The sequence below is a fragment of the Mustela putorius genome, unplaced genomic scaffold, assembly GCF_011764305.1.
Source record: "Mustela putorius furo isolate JIRA1106 unplaced genomic scaffold, ASM1176430v1.1 tig00000275_pilon_pilon_pilon, whole genome shotgun sequence".
Taxonomy (NCBI): Eukaryota; Metazoa; Chordata; class Mammalia; order Carnivora; family Mustelidae; genus Mustela; species Mustela putorius.
Window position 1 is genome coordinate 32,771,506 of NW_025421341.1, and position 14,798 is coordinate 32,786,303.

General features: G+C 59.8%; 1 protein-coding gene across 1 annotated transcript; it reads left to right on the top strand.

Annotated features, from left to right (window-relative positions):
- The first annotated feature begins 416 nt into the window (after positions 1 to 416).
- ITM2C (integral membrane protein 2C) lies at positions 417 to 13,819 on the top strand. Its single transcript, XM_004773444.3, has 6 exons — positions 417 to 663; positions 8,068 to 8,208; positions 10,043 to 10,231; positions 11,362 to 11,472; positions 11,940 to 12,090; positions 12,609 to 13,819. The coding sequence occupies exons 1-6, from the start codon at positions 544 to 546 to the stop codon at positions 12,698 to 12,700; spliced, it is 804 nt and encodes a 267-aa protein (XP_004773501.1). The 5' UTR covers positions 417 to 543; the 3' UTR covers positions 12,701 to 13,819.
- Positions 13,820 to 14,798: the final 979 nt, after the last annotated feature.

Here is a 14,798-nt window from a genome sequence, read left to right on the forward strand (position 1 = left end):
GAGAGTATGAAGACGGGGAATTTGTCTAGAAGCTGTATTTGCCAGACAAACACTCTTTTAACAGAGTGTCGTGGGGTCGCTGGTCTTGGCGAGGCAGCTGGAAGGTATAAGGCTGTGAAAGGGATTGAGTCCATGCCTGATTGGACGGACGGACGGACGGACGGATAGATGGATGGATGGATGGATGGATGGATGGTGGGTGGGTGGATGAATGGAGCGAGGGAGTGAGTGAGTGAGTGAGTGAGCAAGCGAGTGAGTGAGTGAATGTGTGAGCAAACCTCAGCCGTCCCACCGTCGGAGCGACGCGCCCCGCAGGGGTCACTGCGCGCCCCGGGCGGGGCTGGGGGAAGGGGGCGCAGACGCTCGGGTTGGGGGCGGGACGGGGCGGGGCAGACTAGAGGCGGGGTTAGGGAAAGGGACGCGCACACCAGCCAAACTTCCGGTGCCTGCAGATCGCGGAGCGGCGGTCGCACAGATAGAGACTGCACGGGCAGAGGCTGCACGGGCCGAGGCTGCAGGGCGGACGCGCGGCCGGGCGCAGCCATGGTGAAGATCAGCTTTCAGCCTGCCGTGGCCGGCATCAAGGGCGACAAGGCCGATAAGGCGTCGGCGTCGGCCGCGGCGCCGGCCCCAGCTGCCGAGATCCTGCTGACGCCCGCTCGGGTAAGAGGGGCCGGGGGACTCAGGCTGGAGTCGGAGGCAAGGCACGCCCAGCCGGCCCCGGGAACTGTTCAAGGCGTATCGGGGTCCCGGAGCCGAGACCGGAGGGAGTGAGGGTCCGGAATGGGGCCTCCATCCCAAAGTGGGGAGGGGGCTTCGGTCCTCTCCTAAAGCGGCAGCCGAAAGCAAAAGTCCGAGAAGAAGGAGGGGTCTGAGTTGCTGGTCCCCAGGTGGGAAAGCGCTCGAGGTCTCTTCCAGATGTGGAGGGGCCCTAAGCGGCTGGCCCCAAGACTGGGGAAGGGGCCGGTAGGAAGAAGTTGGGGGAATGCTGGTGGGGGGTATGCGTCTGTTTCTAATCAAGAGGGAGGGGCCGAGAGTCGAGCCCCGGGTGGGGGATGGGAGGAGGGTTGGACGTTGTTTCCCCAAAGTAGGGAGGTGGGTCAGGATTGGTGGGGAATGGTTGGGGGCGGCGGGGGCGGGGTGGAGAGTCTGGTGCCAACGAAGCGGGGGAGGGGCCGTTGACTTCGTCCCAGACGAGGGCTGGGAGTATGCTGCTGGTCTGCACCTGAATTGGTGGACCAGAAAGTGATGAAATGGAAATAAACCAGAATCGGCCCGGCTGCATGCCTGGGATTCGAGGTTTGAGGTTCGAGGTTCGAGGTTATGAGGCCAGGCCCCCGGATCTCACTCCACCCCTGCCGTCTGGACCTCCTTGCTCCCCTCTTCCTGTCCATGCTCTCGCTCTGGCCTGCTCCCTTCATTCCGCGGGGAGGCTCCTTCACTGCCCTGGTGCCCTCCCGCATCCCGGAGGCTCTTTGTGGGGGCGGGCCTCCGTGCACCCCGCCTCCTCGGGCGTCCTCCCCCTCCTCCCCCTTCCCGCCAGTCGGGGGAAGAGAAGGCATTTCCGCCAGTGGAAAACTGTCTGAGCTGCGTGGTGTCTGACCCGGAGAGGGCAGGACGCGTGGCAGGCAGGAAGGCGAGGCGAGGGGAAAGGTGGGAGAGCTGGTCCAGCCAGGCTGTATTGTACTCCGGCAAAGGTGTCCACGTAGCCATCGTTTCGGCGCTCTTGGGGTGCACCAAGCTGTCGCATCTAGACTGGACTTCCAAAGTCTTTGTCCACTCCTCCTCTCTGCCCGCTGCTAGCTTCTGATGAGGCTTCCTCAGCGCCAAGGTCCCTCCCCAAGTTTTGTGGCTCAGATTCAGCCTTTGCCTCAGATTCAACCCGGGTTGGGGGGGTGGTGCTGCAGGGGAAGACCTGGGCCCTGGCCAGTGAAAGAGGGGACACTTAAGAGGGGCCTCGGAGGTGGGTGTCACATCCCCAGCAAAGATGCAGTGAGGAATGCACAGAGGAGCCACAGGCCGGCTCCCCTGCCGTGGTGTGGTCACTGCATCATGGGGGACCACCTAGGCTGGTCCATCATGCAACTCCATCTGCATCCCATGTTCAGGTGGGCTGGGGGCATTCTGTATTTGAAAACCATGGTCTGCTGCTTTAAAGGTTTGGAAGCCTCCTTCCACCCTTCACTGAGGGGTGACAGCTTCCTGCCCTGTCTCAGCTCAGGGAGGGAGCAGAACGATCTCACAGGAGTGGCACACAGTGGGTGGGCCTGGATGATGCCCGCATCCCCTGGGTGCTAACTGACAGCCAGCTCCTGGCGCGGATAGCCAGCGTCCTCTCTTCCCCTCACCCAGCGTGAAATGGAAATATCAACATCTTCCCGGTGCTGTTTGTAATGGCCAGGAGCCTGCCTCCCAAACCTTCTTAGTTGTGCAGGGTCTCCTGGCTGTCTTAATTTGGCATGGAGGAGCACTGGGGGCCCAGAAGGATTAAAATTCTGGCCCCTCTAGGACAGAACTACTTATCAGTAAGTGATCATAGCCCCCTAAGGCCCCAAGGTGATACAGTGGGGGCTTTGGGTGTGACATGTTGGTTCTGCCAGTCGCCCACTGGAATTGGAGCTGGGGAAGGGGGAAGAGATTTCACTGCTCTGGGCCTGGTGTGCCCTCATGTGGTTAAGGGGCACATCCATCCTCCCCACCCTACTCCACCCCACCTTGACTTGGGAGTCTGTGGTGGTGAGCATAGCAGGTGCCCAGGTTTCCGACCTTAGGGCACTGAAACAGAAGGCAGGTGGGACAGGTGGGCCTGCCACCAGACTTCTCCTTTGTCAAGAGCATTTGAGGTTTGCCCCCATGCTGATGGGGATGCCGAGGAAAGCTTATTAAGTTTCTTCTGGCCAAGGGGAACCAAGGGCCCTCCTTGGTTACTGAACTGGACTCAAAAATCAGATCTAAAGCACCAGAAGGACTACTTGGTGAACCGATGAGTTTGTGAATGCCCTGTGGATGTTCTAGGAAAATGTCCACCTGGGCACAGCCCTGGGGGGCTGGGGTGAGGCGGTGGCTGCCAGCTCACAGCAGGGCTCCCCCCTGCTTCTGAGCAAAAAACTCCAATACAAGGAGGATTCTGTCCCCAGACCTGCTGCTGGAAGGAAGTGCCTCAGTGGGCTGGGAGGGGGTGGGGATGGGGACCCAGCTGGGCCTCCAGCTGCCCTCCCTCCCCTTGGCGCTTGCCTCAGAGGTAATGAGAAGCCTGCGCTGATGGGCTGATGGGCGACTGGCGGGGAGCCAGCCTGGAAAGTGGGCTGGCCGAGAAGCATCCTCTCAGCACACGCTGACTTGATCCTTCTTCCCCTTTGGAGGCCTGCGGCTGGCGCTGGACCTCTTTGCCCAACTCCTCCGCTCTCCCCTCGATCTACCTGCGGGTGCGCGCACGCGCACGAGTGCGTGCACACTCAGGCAGCCAGGTGTAGGCTTGTGCAGACCGGACTGGGCTGGGGGTCTGCAAGAGCAGAGAGACACGTTCAACACCGTCATCTCTCCAGCAATGGCTAGTTTTCTCCTTGGCTTTGCCTTTGATTCCTGGCTTCTGCATCGCCCCCCCCCCCCCCGCCTGCATACCTGGGGATCAGATTTCACTCTCCACGGCCCCGGCCTCAGGCCCTTGGCGGAGGGAACCGGGTCTCCCGGAGTGGTCGGGGGAGGGTCCCCTGCCAGCCGGGAGGGCGGAGCTGACCGGGCTTGGAGCTCCTGCCCCAGGTCCCTAGTACCCGCTGGCTCTGTGGGTGAGATGAGGGACTATTGTGGGAAGGTGGTCCTGCCCCTTCCCCCCCCACACACACCCCGTCCTGCGCTGGGGTGGGGTGGGGGCTTCCGTCATCCCCTCCCTAGCCTGCCCTGGGCCTTCCCAGGGGCCCCTGGGCTTTCGAACACACCGCAGTGGCTCTTCTCTTCCCTCCTCTATTTCCTTCTCTTTTCACTTTTCTGGGCCGGTCCCTGCATGTTTCAAGGCTGTCAGCAGACTGCCGGGGAGGCTGAGTTCCTCCTAGAAAAAAAAAATGTTTATGGTAAAATCATGGAGGCGCAGCCCAGCTCCCACCCCCCCAACACACACACTTTCCAAGTTCTCTGTCCCCCAGGAGAGCTCTTCCAGCCTCCAGCTTTGCCGCTCCTCCTTTGGAGCCTCTGTTTCCTGAAGTCTCATCTTCAGTGCCAGGAAGCAAGTGGACTCAGAGCAGTGGGTGGTGTGGGAGTTTTCGGGGGTCCCGCACACGACAGGAACGGGGTTCCATGATGCCCTGTTGGCATGTACCCAGCTCTGTGGGCTCCGATGCCTCCCCCACCCCCGCCACCTCCACTCAGTGTGTCTGTCTGTCTGTCTCTCTCTCTCTCATACACAACACATTAGTGACCTTGAATCTGGTCTGCAGCCCCAGAAGCGAGCTTCTGAGGGGAACTAAAGCTGAGAAGGGCCAGGCAAGAGCCCCTCCCCCTCCAGCTGTGGGCCTGGGCAAGTGCGTTCCTGGCTCCCCGCCAGCCTCCTCTCGGCCGCCTGCAATTGTAGTTTAATCTGCTTGCAGTTAATTTGGACATTGTTACCGAGGAACTGTAGCTGGGGGGCTCCTCGGGAGCCCTGGGAGTCCGCTGAGTTAATGCTCCAGTTGGCTGGGCTCCCCTTAACGGCGGTGGCCCTGGCTTTGCGAAACCATTTAATGAGCGCCATTGCAGGCCTCAGTGCAGGGGCCGGAGAGGCCGGGCCCCTCTGGGTCCTGGACGGCCGGCTCACATGCCCCACACGAGTGCACAGCCAGGCACTTTGCTCAGAAAGCCCTGTTGCCTTGGAAACAGGAGGCAGTGTTTTTCTACTTTCTAAATGGAAGCCCCTTCCACCAACAGAGGCCTGGCTGCTCCCTGTGGGGGGTGGCATTTCCCTGAGTGTCCAGCATGACAGGTGAAGCAGCTGGGGTGGGGGGATGGTCTCAGGAAGCAGGCCTCTCCAGGGACTGGGTGAGCCAGGCCCCAATCCCCAGGTTCTCTGTTGTGTGGTGGGGGGACCCCATAAGCAATGGGCCTTCCCGGGCATGATTCAGGGGCCCTCCCTCCTGTGTGGATGTTGGTGTCTGAAGTCCCTTTTGTCTCAAAGCAGGGACATCCATGGCTCCCCGTCTGCCTTCTGGCAAGGTTTAGTCCTGCTTTCCCTTCCAGCCGGCTGCTCAGCCATGAGGCCTCTGGGATCTGGGCCCTGTCTGTGGGTGGGGTGTGGGCTGGGGAGGGGAGCAGGGCAGCTGTGTCTCACTACACAGTGGGGGGTGGTCAGCAGTGGTGGGATCAGGAGTTGTTAGCCCCAGACACGTGAGGCGTTTGTCCACCGCATATCTAGGAAAAGTGGGCAGTCCTCAGCCTTCCCAGTGACACCTCCCAGAGTAAGGACGCAGGGTAGTATCCAGGGGCCTCTTGGAGGCCATTTTCTCCTGGGCCGGCTGCCTAGCCACCACCATGTCCACCCCTTCCAGGCCCTCAGAAACACCCCCTCCCCACCCCCCACCAGAAGCAGAAAGGCTGCCTTCAAACCAGAGGCCTTGTTTGTGAGCTTCGTTGGGGCGGACTCTGAGGCTCACTTGCTGGTGGCCCTTGACTCTGTTTTGTTTTGTTTTTAAAAGCAGCTCTTACAAGCTTGCGTCTCCAGTTTTCCTGAATGCATGGCCAGTGTGCAGCCTCAACAGCTGTCCGAGGCCACGGCCCTGCCAAGGAGAGGCTCAGTGGAGAAAGATCTGCTGTGTTATCCAGCACTTCATCCTTGACAAAGGGCTTTCATGTTGTCTCTTTTTTCGTCTTCACATTTCCAGAGAGAGGCTGGGGGTGGGGGGCTGTTGATGCTCCCCTCACAGGGGAAGGGAGTCCCTGCTGGGCCCTCTCTCAACTTCTGGTCCCTCCTCACCCCACTGCTGGTGAATGTCCCGCCCCCAGGGCAGGATCCCCCCCGCTGATGCAGGCAGCCTGGCCTGTCTCCCAGGTCGGCCATGGTTCTTTGGGACCCACTCGGGACTCTGGAGGAGTGGAAAGGCCACCATCGCATCTGCAGGAGCCTCTGGTGGGCTTGCTCCTCATTGGGCCCCCCTGTGGTAGCAGCTGTCCCCATGGGACCTTGGTTAGGGAACCCCAGGGAAACCCAGGGTGCTGAGCAGATGCCAGCCAGGTAGGTGTCTCTCTGGTCTTGAACTCGGGCAGGGCTGGGGTCGTGGGAGCCCCAGCACTCAGGTAGTGAGTTCAGGGCAATGGGTTTGGCCCCTGCCAGGCAAGTTCCCTGGAGGGCAGACGGAGGTGTTGGGGACCACAATGGGCTGGGGCACCTTCCTGCCCCATGTCTCCGTCCCGTGGTGCAGAGGCTGGGGGCTAGCTAGCTGGTCTGGTGATGGATGTGCCGGGGGGGTGGAGGGGCTCCAGGGGTTTTTGTCCTTTACCTGGGTGTGGGTGAGTGGGAGAACCCCAGTCAGGGAGACATCTGCCCCTCTGATGGTACGCCCCATTGCCCCCGGAGGCTTGGGCCCCATACCCTGTATTCTCTAAGCCAGGGGGCCTTAAGGGATTGGGACCTGAGCAGCACAACAAGCCCCGTGCCCCACCCACCCCCCAGGCTAGGCCCCCTGTGCTGTGCTGAGAGATAGGGGCCTATCTGTCCCAAGTCACTTGGACCTGAGCTGTGTCCCCAGCCCCCAGGGTAAAGAGAGAGAGAACTAATGGCACAAAGGGGGCTAAGCAGGCAGTTGGCATACATACGTGGAGAAGCTTCTTGTTCCAGGCTGGAACTCCTTCCCTTACCCCACACTGCCTCCTGGAGCTCCTGGAGGCTGTGTGTTCTTGGGACTGGACTCCTCTCTCACCCTGACTATCTGGACCCCATGGAGGAGGGATTGAATGGGGCCAGTGGAGGCCGAGGCGGGGCAGGGTCTTCTACAACAGCTCTCAAGATGGGGGAGGGCAGGGCTGGGGGGACGACAGTCACAGACATGAGAGGTGGCCGAGGTCACGCAGCTCCTGAAGGGCCTGAATCATGACACACTCAGGCCAGTCCTGCTGGTCAAGCAGTGTTCCTAAGTCTACACGCACACCGTGCTCCACCAGCCCAGATGTGTGTGGCCCAGAGTAAGGTCCTTTTAACTTGCTGCTTCTTGGCAACCCCGAGGCTACTGTCCTGAGCCCGTCTGGCTCCCCGCAGCAGGTTTTTTCCAGGAGCCTCCTGCCCTGGCCTTCCTGGCCACGTTTCCCTCCTGGCAAAAGTGTCCCAGCTTCCGGAAGCCTCCATACTCCACTCTTCAGGCTCCGCTCCTGCCAGCCTGCTTGAAGCTGCTGGCCAGTTGCCAGTGTGGGGCCGTGGCTGGCCCCTTGCAGGCTGAGCTGTGCCCATGGGGATGGTGTGCTCAGGGGCTGCCCAGCTCGAGGGAGTCCAGCACAGTGCCCAGACCCCATGGGCCTCCTGCAATGCCAGCGAGCGCTCCCTGCCACGGCCTCTCGGTGGAGCCCAGAAGCCACCTCCCATGGCCCCAGTCCCCGTCTGCCCTGTGCACTGCCACCTTTGGGTGGCTCCGAAGCTTTCCCTGGCTCCCCATGGCCCAGAGCAGCCGCCCCAGCCTGCCAAGTGCACCCCGATTCCTGCAGGTTCCTGGGTCTGGTGCAATGATAAGGCCATGTCTGTGCTTCCCCCATTCTGTGTTTAAGAGAGTATACTGTGACCACAGCTGGGAGATAATGAAGATAATGGCCCGGGCAATCCAGCGGGGCCTACTTGGTCCTCGGGGGTCATTCTCTGAGGCTGCCATATGGGTCTCAGTTTGTCTTTACCTGGGAGGAGACTGGGGAGGACCTGGCAAGGCATTCCTTCCAGATGATGCTGTGTGAGTCCCCAGCACTGCCCTTCCCCCTCCCCCACCATCATCCCCGCCACCTCCCCCCAACTTTCCCAAGGCTCAGTCCTGGCCAGCACAGTGGAATCTCACTTTGGGAAGGGGGCGGGAGGATTCCGGGAGCTACAGGACCACCATCTGTCTGAGCCGGCCCTGCCACCCACAGGAGGAGCGGCCCCCCCCGCAGCGCTACAAGAAGGGGGGCTCTGTGGGCGGCGTCTGCTACCTGTCCATGGGCATGGTCGTGCTGCTCATGGGCCTCGTGTTCGCCTCCGTCTACATCTACAGATACTTCTTCCTCGCACAGGTGAGGCCAGGGAAGAGGGAGGCACTGGGCTCTGGGAAAGGCGGTGTTTGCAGGGAACTGCAGGGAGGTGTCAGGAGGGCAGCATGGGCAGTTGAGTACCAGGGGCTTGGGGCTTATAGGGGAGGGGCAGCAAGTGACCTGCCCCATGGGTGGAAGTGGGTGCCTAGCCAAGCCAGAAGCCCCGTATCCTTCCTGTATGGGGCCGCCCTGGGCAGACACCAGCCCACCTGGACCCTTGCCTGGTCTGGGAGACAGGAATGGAGCCCTGTCCTCTTGACTCCCACGGCCCCTGATGGACTGTCCTTACTGTCTTCAGACACAGCTGAGGCCTAACAGGGAGCTCTCCCGGGAGCACAGTTAGCAGTGGGGGCGCTGGGAGGGGAATCTTTGGCCCCTTCCCGCACTGGCTCCCTGGAATGTTTTCACCAGACACTCAGATCCAGCAGAAACTAGAACTCTGGGATCCCTTCAGAGCCAAACCCTGTGCCCAAGGATCATGTTTTAAGGACTTCTGTTCCTTGGACGTTTATTTGGGTTATAAAACAAGGAAGGCAGACCGTGGGTTAATGGACAGATTGCCCACCACCTCGTCCTGAACTGCCCATGAGAGCATCCCGGGTCCCCAGTTACATGCTCCCACAGCCAGTGAGGGCCTGCAGATGGGTGGAAGAAGTGGTCACAGTCGTGGTCACAGTGACCTTGCGATCAGTCAGACCTAGGAGGGAGACGGGGCCACCAAGGTAGATCAATTACAGCTCAAAAGAATAATGGTAAGGGCAACACACAGGGAATTCCAGAGTGACAACGGGGCTGAGAATTGCCGGTCATTTATGACCCAAGTGACCCCTCCCCACCTCAAGCAGTGGTTTTTAACTTAGTTACTTCATTTTTTCCATGATAGAAATTACTGAAGAGTTTTTGTATTCCATGTGATTTTGCCCTGGAAACCTCAGCTCCTGCACACCTGCTGCCTTCCCTTCCTTCTCGTCGCCCCCTTCCCCATCGTCCCCCTCCACAGCCAGCTCCCCATATGTTCCTGGTTCTCGCTCTCCCACCCATGGGCCCTTCCTGAGGGCTCCTGGTCCCCTCTGTTCCCAGCTCCAACCTGTGCTCTCCTGGGGCTCCTCACCCCACCCCATTGGCTGGGGAATGGGGGCACCTCGGAGCAGCCTCCAAGTCTGTGCCCTGGACAATATGATTCATGTGTGATGATTCACACACACACAGACACACACATACACACCCAGGGAGAGCTCACACGAAAAAGGAGAAAGGGCAGTTCTGCTGATAGCAGGCCTGTAGTCCCTGCACAGATGGGCGGGGTGGGTGGGGGGAGGATGGCTGGAGAGGGACAGGTGGGCACAAAGGTCCACGGGCTCAGCTGCTTGGCCGCAGTCATGGCACACGCCTCCCCACCCTTGATGGGGCGTGGGGGGGGGGCAATTCGGCTGGCTGTTCACATAGGGGCACAGTGTTTGCCAGGATTGCTCAGGGGGAACAGGGTCCAGGGAAGGTGGTGGGACTGGTGTGAGGCTGGCTGCCTTTTGGTGACTCTCCTGGCTCCTGAGCGCCCCACAGTTCAATCCAGGGCTCCTTTGTTTGCCCCGAGAGCCAAGGAGCCGGTCTACCTAGGACAAGGCAAAGCCGGCTCACCCTCCCTCTCCCTGACTCCCCATGTTTCTCAGTGTCTCCATCTGTGAAATGGATCTCACTGTCCCACTCTTGCCACTCGCTGAGGCCCTGGGCTCGTTGGCGTGGTGGGGTTGGCAGGGTAGGAAGGGTGGCTGCAGCGAGGGTGCCGTGTGACCGGTCTGTCTGTCTCTCCCCTCCTCAGCTGGCCCGAGACAACTTCTTCCACTGCGGGGTTCTCTACGAGGACTCCCTGTCCTCCCAGGCCCGCACACGGATGGAGCTGGAGGAGGACGTGAAGATCTACCTCGAAGAGAACTATGAGCGCATCAACGTGCCCGTGCCCCAGTTCGGCGGCGGGGACCCCGCAGACATCATTCATGACTTTCAGCGGGTGAGGCCAGCCGGGGCTGGGGCAGCCATGGTGGAAGGGTGTCCTGATGACCCAGAGCCCCCCTTCCGCCAAGGGTCATGAGAAAGGAGAACTGGAGCAAGAGGAGAAGGCCCGTGTCCCCAGTACCTCCTTTGAGTAGGTCCTGTGTGGTGGCAGGCGCTGCGGGTTAGGTTGTGCAGGATTTTAAAGACCCTACTTTTGTTCGAGAGGTGTGTTTACCGCTGGACATGAACTAGCTGTGGTGGGTTTTGTCCTCGGCCACCTGACCGCTGCAGACACGGCCGTCATGGGCTAAGCCAGTGTTCTCTTTAACAGGGTGTTGATGTTTTCCAGAGGCATAGTGTGCCTCCTGTCAAGGGCATTAAGCATACAGCTTATTGGCTACGTGGAATCCCCCCCAGAGCAAGATTTGGATTTGTGCCAGCACCCCAGAAGGTTCCCTTGTGCCCCTTGCCCCAGCCCGTATCCCCTCCCCAGACATAACCATCTTTTGTGCTTCTTTTTTTTTTTTTTTTTAATTTTATTTATTTATTTGGGTGAGAGCACCAGCAGGGGTCGGGGGAGGGACAGTGGGAGAGGGAGAAGCATACCCCCACAGAGCAGGGAGCCTGCAGATGCTTCACCCACCCTTCTCACGCCTGTCACCAGTGAGAAAGTCTTGAGGCCAGTGAGACACGGGCTCTCCAGCTGTTTGTCCCCGCCACCCCCGTACTTGCCTCCCAGAGCTTCCTAGGAATTCTCCAGAACAATCCCTTTGCTCTGTGTTCTGGACATTCTTGTTGCTAGAGCCCATGGGGAGCCAGGGACGGAGTGCCTCTGGCTGAGGGTCCAGGCTATCCGCAGGGGCGATAGGAGTGATGAAAGACACACATGGACCATTACTGTCTTCCACAAACCCCAGCTCTGGGACCGCAGGAGATGAGCCCTTCTGACAGCTGAGGCACCGGGCACTTGGTGTTTCTCATGTAGCGCGGGGGAGCTCCCGCAGACACGGGCGAGGTGGGGAGCAAGCATCGGGGGCATCTCCTACTGGCACAGTAGGCTGGTATCTCAGCTGGCCAAGGGCCTCCCAGCCCACCAGGGCCAGGCCCTTGCCTGCAGAGCCTGACCTGGCCACTCTTTCCACCCAGGGCCTCACCGCCTACCATGACATCTCCCTGGACAAGTGCTATGTTATTGAGCTCAACACCACCATTGTGTTGCCCCCCCGAAACTTCTGGGAGCTCCTCATGAATGTGAAGGTGAGCGGGAGCCCTCATGGCACCTTGCCGCGCTCCCCTGTGGACGCCAGGCCTGGGGCAAGGGAGGTTCCTGCTGGGGGGGCTTGCTGCCAGCTGGGCCAGGCACCCCAGATCAGCCCATGCCCCTCCATCTTCTCCCACACCCCAAGTCAATGACTCTCCTTTCCTTCTCCCTACCACTCTCTGCCTCCCTCCCTCTCTCGTGAAGGGCCCCAAGACCAGCTTCCTCAGCCCCCTAAGTCATGCCCCACTTTGGCAGTACAGAGAACCCCCACGTGCAGCACTGGGGCACAACCGGAAGCCACCTGGAAGTGTCCAGAGGGCGAGCCATGAGCGCCGTGGATGGGGACGTGGGCGGTGTGGACGGGCATTTCAGGTGGCGGGGGACTCTGACGGAGCAGGACGGTGGGCAGGGGAGCTGGAGAGCCCTGTGTGCTGGCCCGGCACTGAGCCCACGCCCTCCGCAGAGGGGGACCTACCTCCCGCAGACGTACATCATCCAGGAGGAGATGGTGGTGACAGAGCACGTCAGTGACAAGGAGGCCCTGGGCTCCTTCATCTACCACCTGTGCAACGGGAAGGACACCTACCGGCTGCGGCGCCGAGCTACCCGGAGGCGTGAGTGGCAGCTCCTCCCGTCCGGGCTCCTGCCCTGAGCTTTGGGCCACAGCTGTGGGCCCGGGTGCCTGGCCAGGGGGCTGTAGCCCAGCTGTCGGGGAGCTCAGAGCAGAGCAATACTAGCGGCTGATGGTAACTCAGCACTTCCCCTGGGCCGGGCCCCGGTTCACGCTCCTTACGTCCTGCTAGGAGCGTGTCTGTGGCTGTCATCTCATCGTTATTTTTGGTGCCCCTTGAAAGATGAGGCAGCGGAGGGGCAGAGAGGTTAAGGAACACCCCTGAGGTCACACAACAGGGAAGGGGGCAGAGCTGAGCTGCCTGACTCCAGCTCTCGAGCTCTCTTGTCCCTTCAGTGCACTGTCCCTGGGTGAGTCTGGGTGTCCTCACATGGGCCACCTATTCCTCCCTGCTCCCAGGCTCCAGAGGTCCCCCTCGGGTTCCAAGGCTGGTGACATCTGTGGCCCAGCCAGCTCTGGGCAGGGGTACAGTCCTCACTGAGCTTCTCTCTTCTCTCCCAGGGATCAACAAGCGAGGGGCCAAGAACTGCAACGCCATCCGCCACTTCGAGAACACCTTCGTGGTGGAGACCCTCATCTGCGGGGTGGTGTGAGGGCCTCCCCTCCCTGGCCCCACCCCTGCCCTCGTCCTTGTTTCTCTTCTGGCCACCCTGGCCCTCCTCCTTCCCCTCGCTTAGCTTGTACTTTGGACACCTTTCCATAGACGTGACGTGTCTCCTGGTTCCTTTCCAGCCCCACCCGCCTCCCTGTACCAGAGCCGTGACCTCTCGAGGCCCCACCTCTTCTGAGCTCCCAGGTTTGGGGGACAGGAGGGTGGCACGGGGTGGTTTCCGTGACCACCGTTCTGCAGGCAGGTCCGCCAGGGCCGGCCCAGAGCTGCACTGGCAGCCCAGGAGATGGGCTGGATGGAGAGGCTGGGCTCATGGGGGACCTGGGCAAGGGGACAGGGCAGGGATGTGGTGCGGGGTTCAGAAATGTCTGCACAGTTGGGGAAGTCCGCAGAGGCTTGTGCCTTGGACAGTCCCGTGTCCAGATTCCCAGATCTGGGATGAGGAGGGGGGCGGGTGCCCAGGGACGGACCCACCCAGAGCACAAGGGAAGGTGGGGTCCTGGGGCTCCCCGCAGGACTCCTGTCAGTGCCTTCAGCCCACCAGCAGGAGCCTGGGAGTGAGGGGTGGGGATGAGTCTGTTAAAGCACAATCGTTCTCCGAGTGGAACCAAAGAAGAGAGGAGCCAGGGCCCCCAGGAGCACAAGCACGGGGTCCTGCGGCCATGGCCACGGGGATGGGACAGAGGGGGACCATGCTCCCCCTGTATGCAGGCAGCCCTGCGGGGCTGAGCACTGAGCAGAGCCGAGGGGGTGGGCTCGTTGCTTTCTCCAAGCTTGGAGCTGTTTTAGAAGACAATGTGGGGGAAAGGGAGAGCCACCTGGTACTTGTACACCCTGCCACCTCCTCGTTCTGAAATTCCATCCCCCTCGGCTTTGGGGGAATGCAGCCTTTTTTTCCTTTTCCTTCTCACTTTTGCATGTTTTTACTGATCATTCAATATGCTAACCGTTCTCAGCCCTGAGCCTGGAAGAGGAGGTTTCCACACCTCCAGTCAGACTCAGGTGCTCTCTGGAGATGAAACTCTGAAATGCTTTGTATATTTTCTCAACTAGATCCCTTTTCAGAAGTGTCTGTAGAACAATAAAAATCTTTGCCTTCTGACCTTGACTTGGGAGCAGCAGGGAGGGGTGGGCGCCCAGTGGGCCGAGGTGGGGCCGTTCCCGGGTTCAGCTGAAGAGGGTCCGTGTCCCCGCAGTCCTCACAGCTCACCAAGCCAGGTGGATTCACGTTGCACAGGGAGGAGGAGGAAGGGGTTTGGATACCGGAAGTAACTCACCCAAGGTCATGCTGCTTTCAAGTGCCCATAAACCACCCCATTTAGTTCCACACGCAAGATGACATCATTATTGCTTGTCCTTAAGCACAAGGACGATGTAGTGTTCTGCACGGTTTCAGGATCTGAGCTAGGTTGGCCTGAGTCACGGGGTCGTATTCTGCAGGGAAGGAAGCGGTGGGAGAGGCAGCCTAGAGCCCTGGCCGGGGTGGAGGGATGGGGGGACCCCAGAGGCAGGACCTGGGGCAAGTGTGGGTGCCGACGCCCTTGGGGCTGGTCTGGCTCAATAATCCTGTGAGGGACATGAATGACTCAGGTTAGTGCAGACACACCCTTGTTCTCAAAGACAGTCTAGCCCAGACGTCAGTCTACATGCAGTGCAATCACATAATGCTGATAGGATTTATTGTATAACTTGACACAGTTCTTTTGGGAAAGTCAACATGGGGAATGGTCTGGTAAAACCTCAGAAGGGGAAAGAACAGCCTCTGGGTATTAAGCATTATAACCTACCGTAATTAAGGAGTTACATGTAGCAAAGGAGAAGGTCAGTGGAACAATGGAGGGCCTGGAGATTGTGTTAAATGTAAGGAAATTTAATGGGGGGCATTGTGTGGGTTCTTTTTAATGGGACAGCTGGCTAACCATTTTGACAAAAATTCACCTGTAATGTTAATTCTGGAGAGACCAAAGTTTTTAAGTATGAAATGAAGCCATGAAAGTACCTAACTGATTTAAAGCCATCTTAGACGAGGGAGAGCAAATTTACGTACAGCCAAACACCAGGAAGTCCAAAGATATACAAGG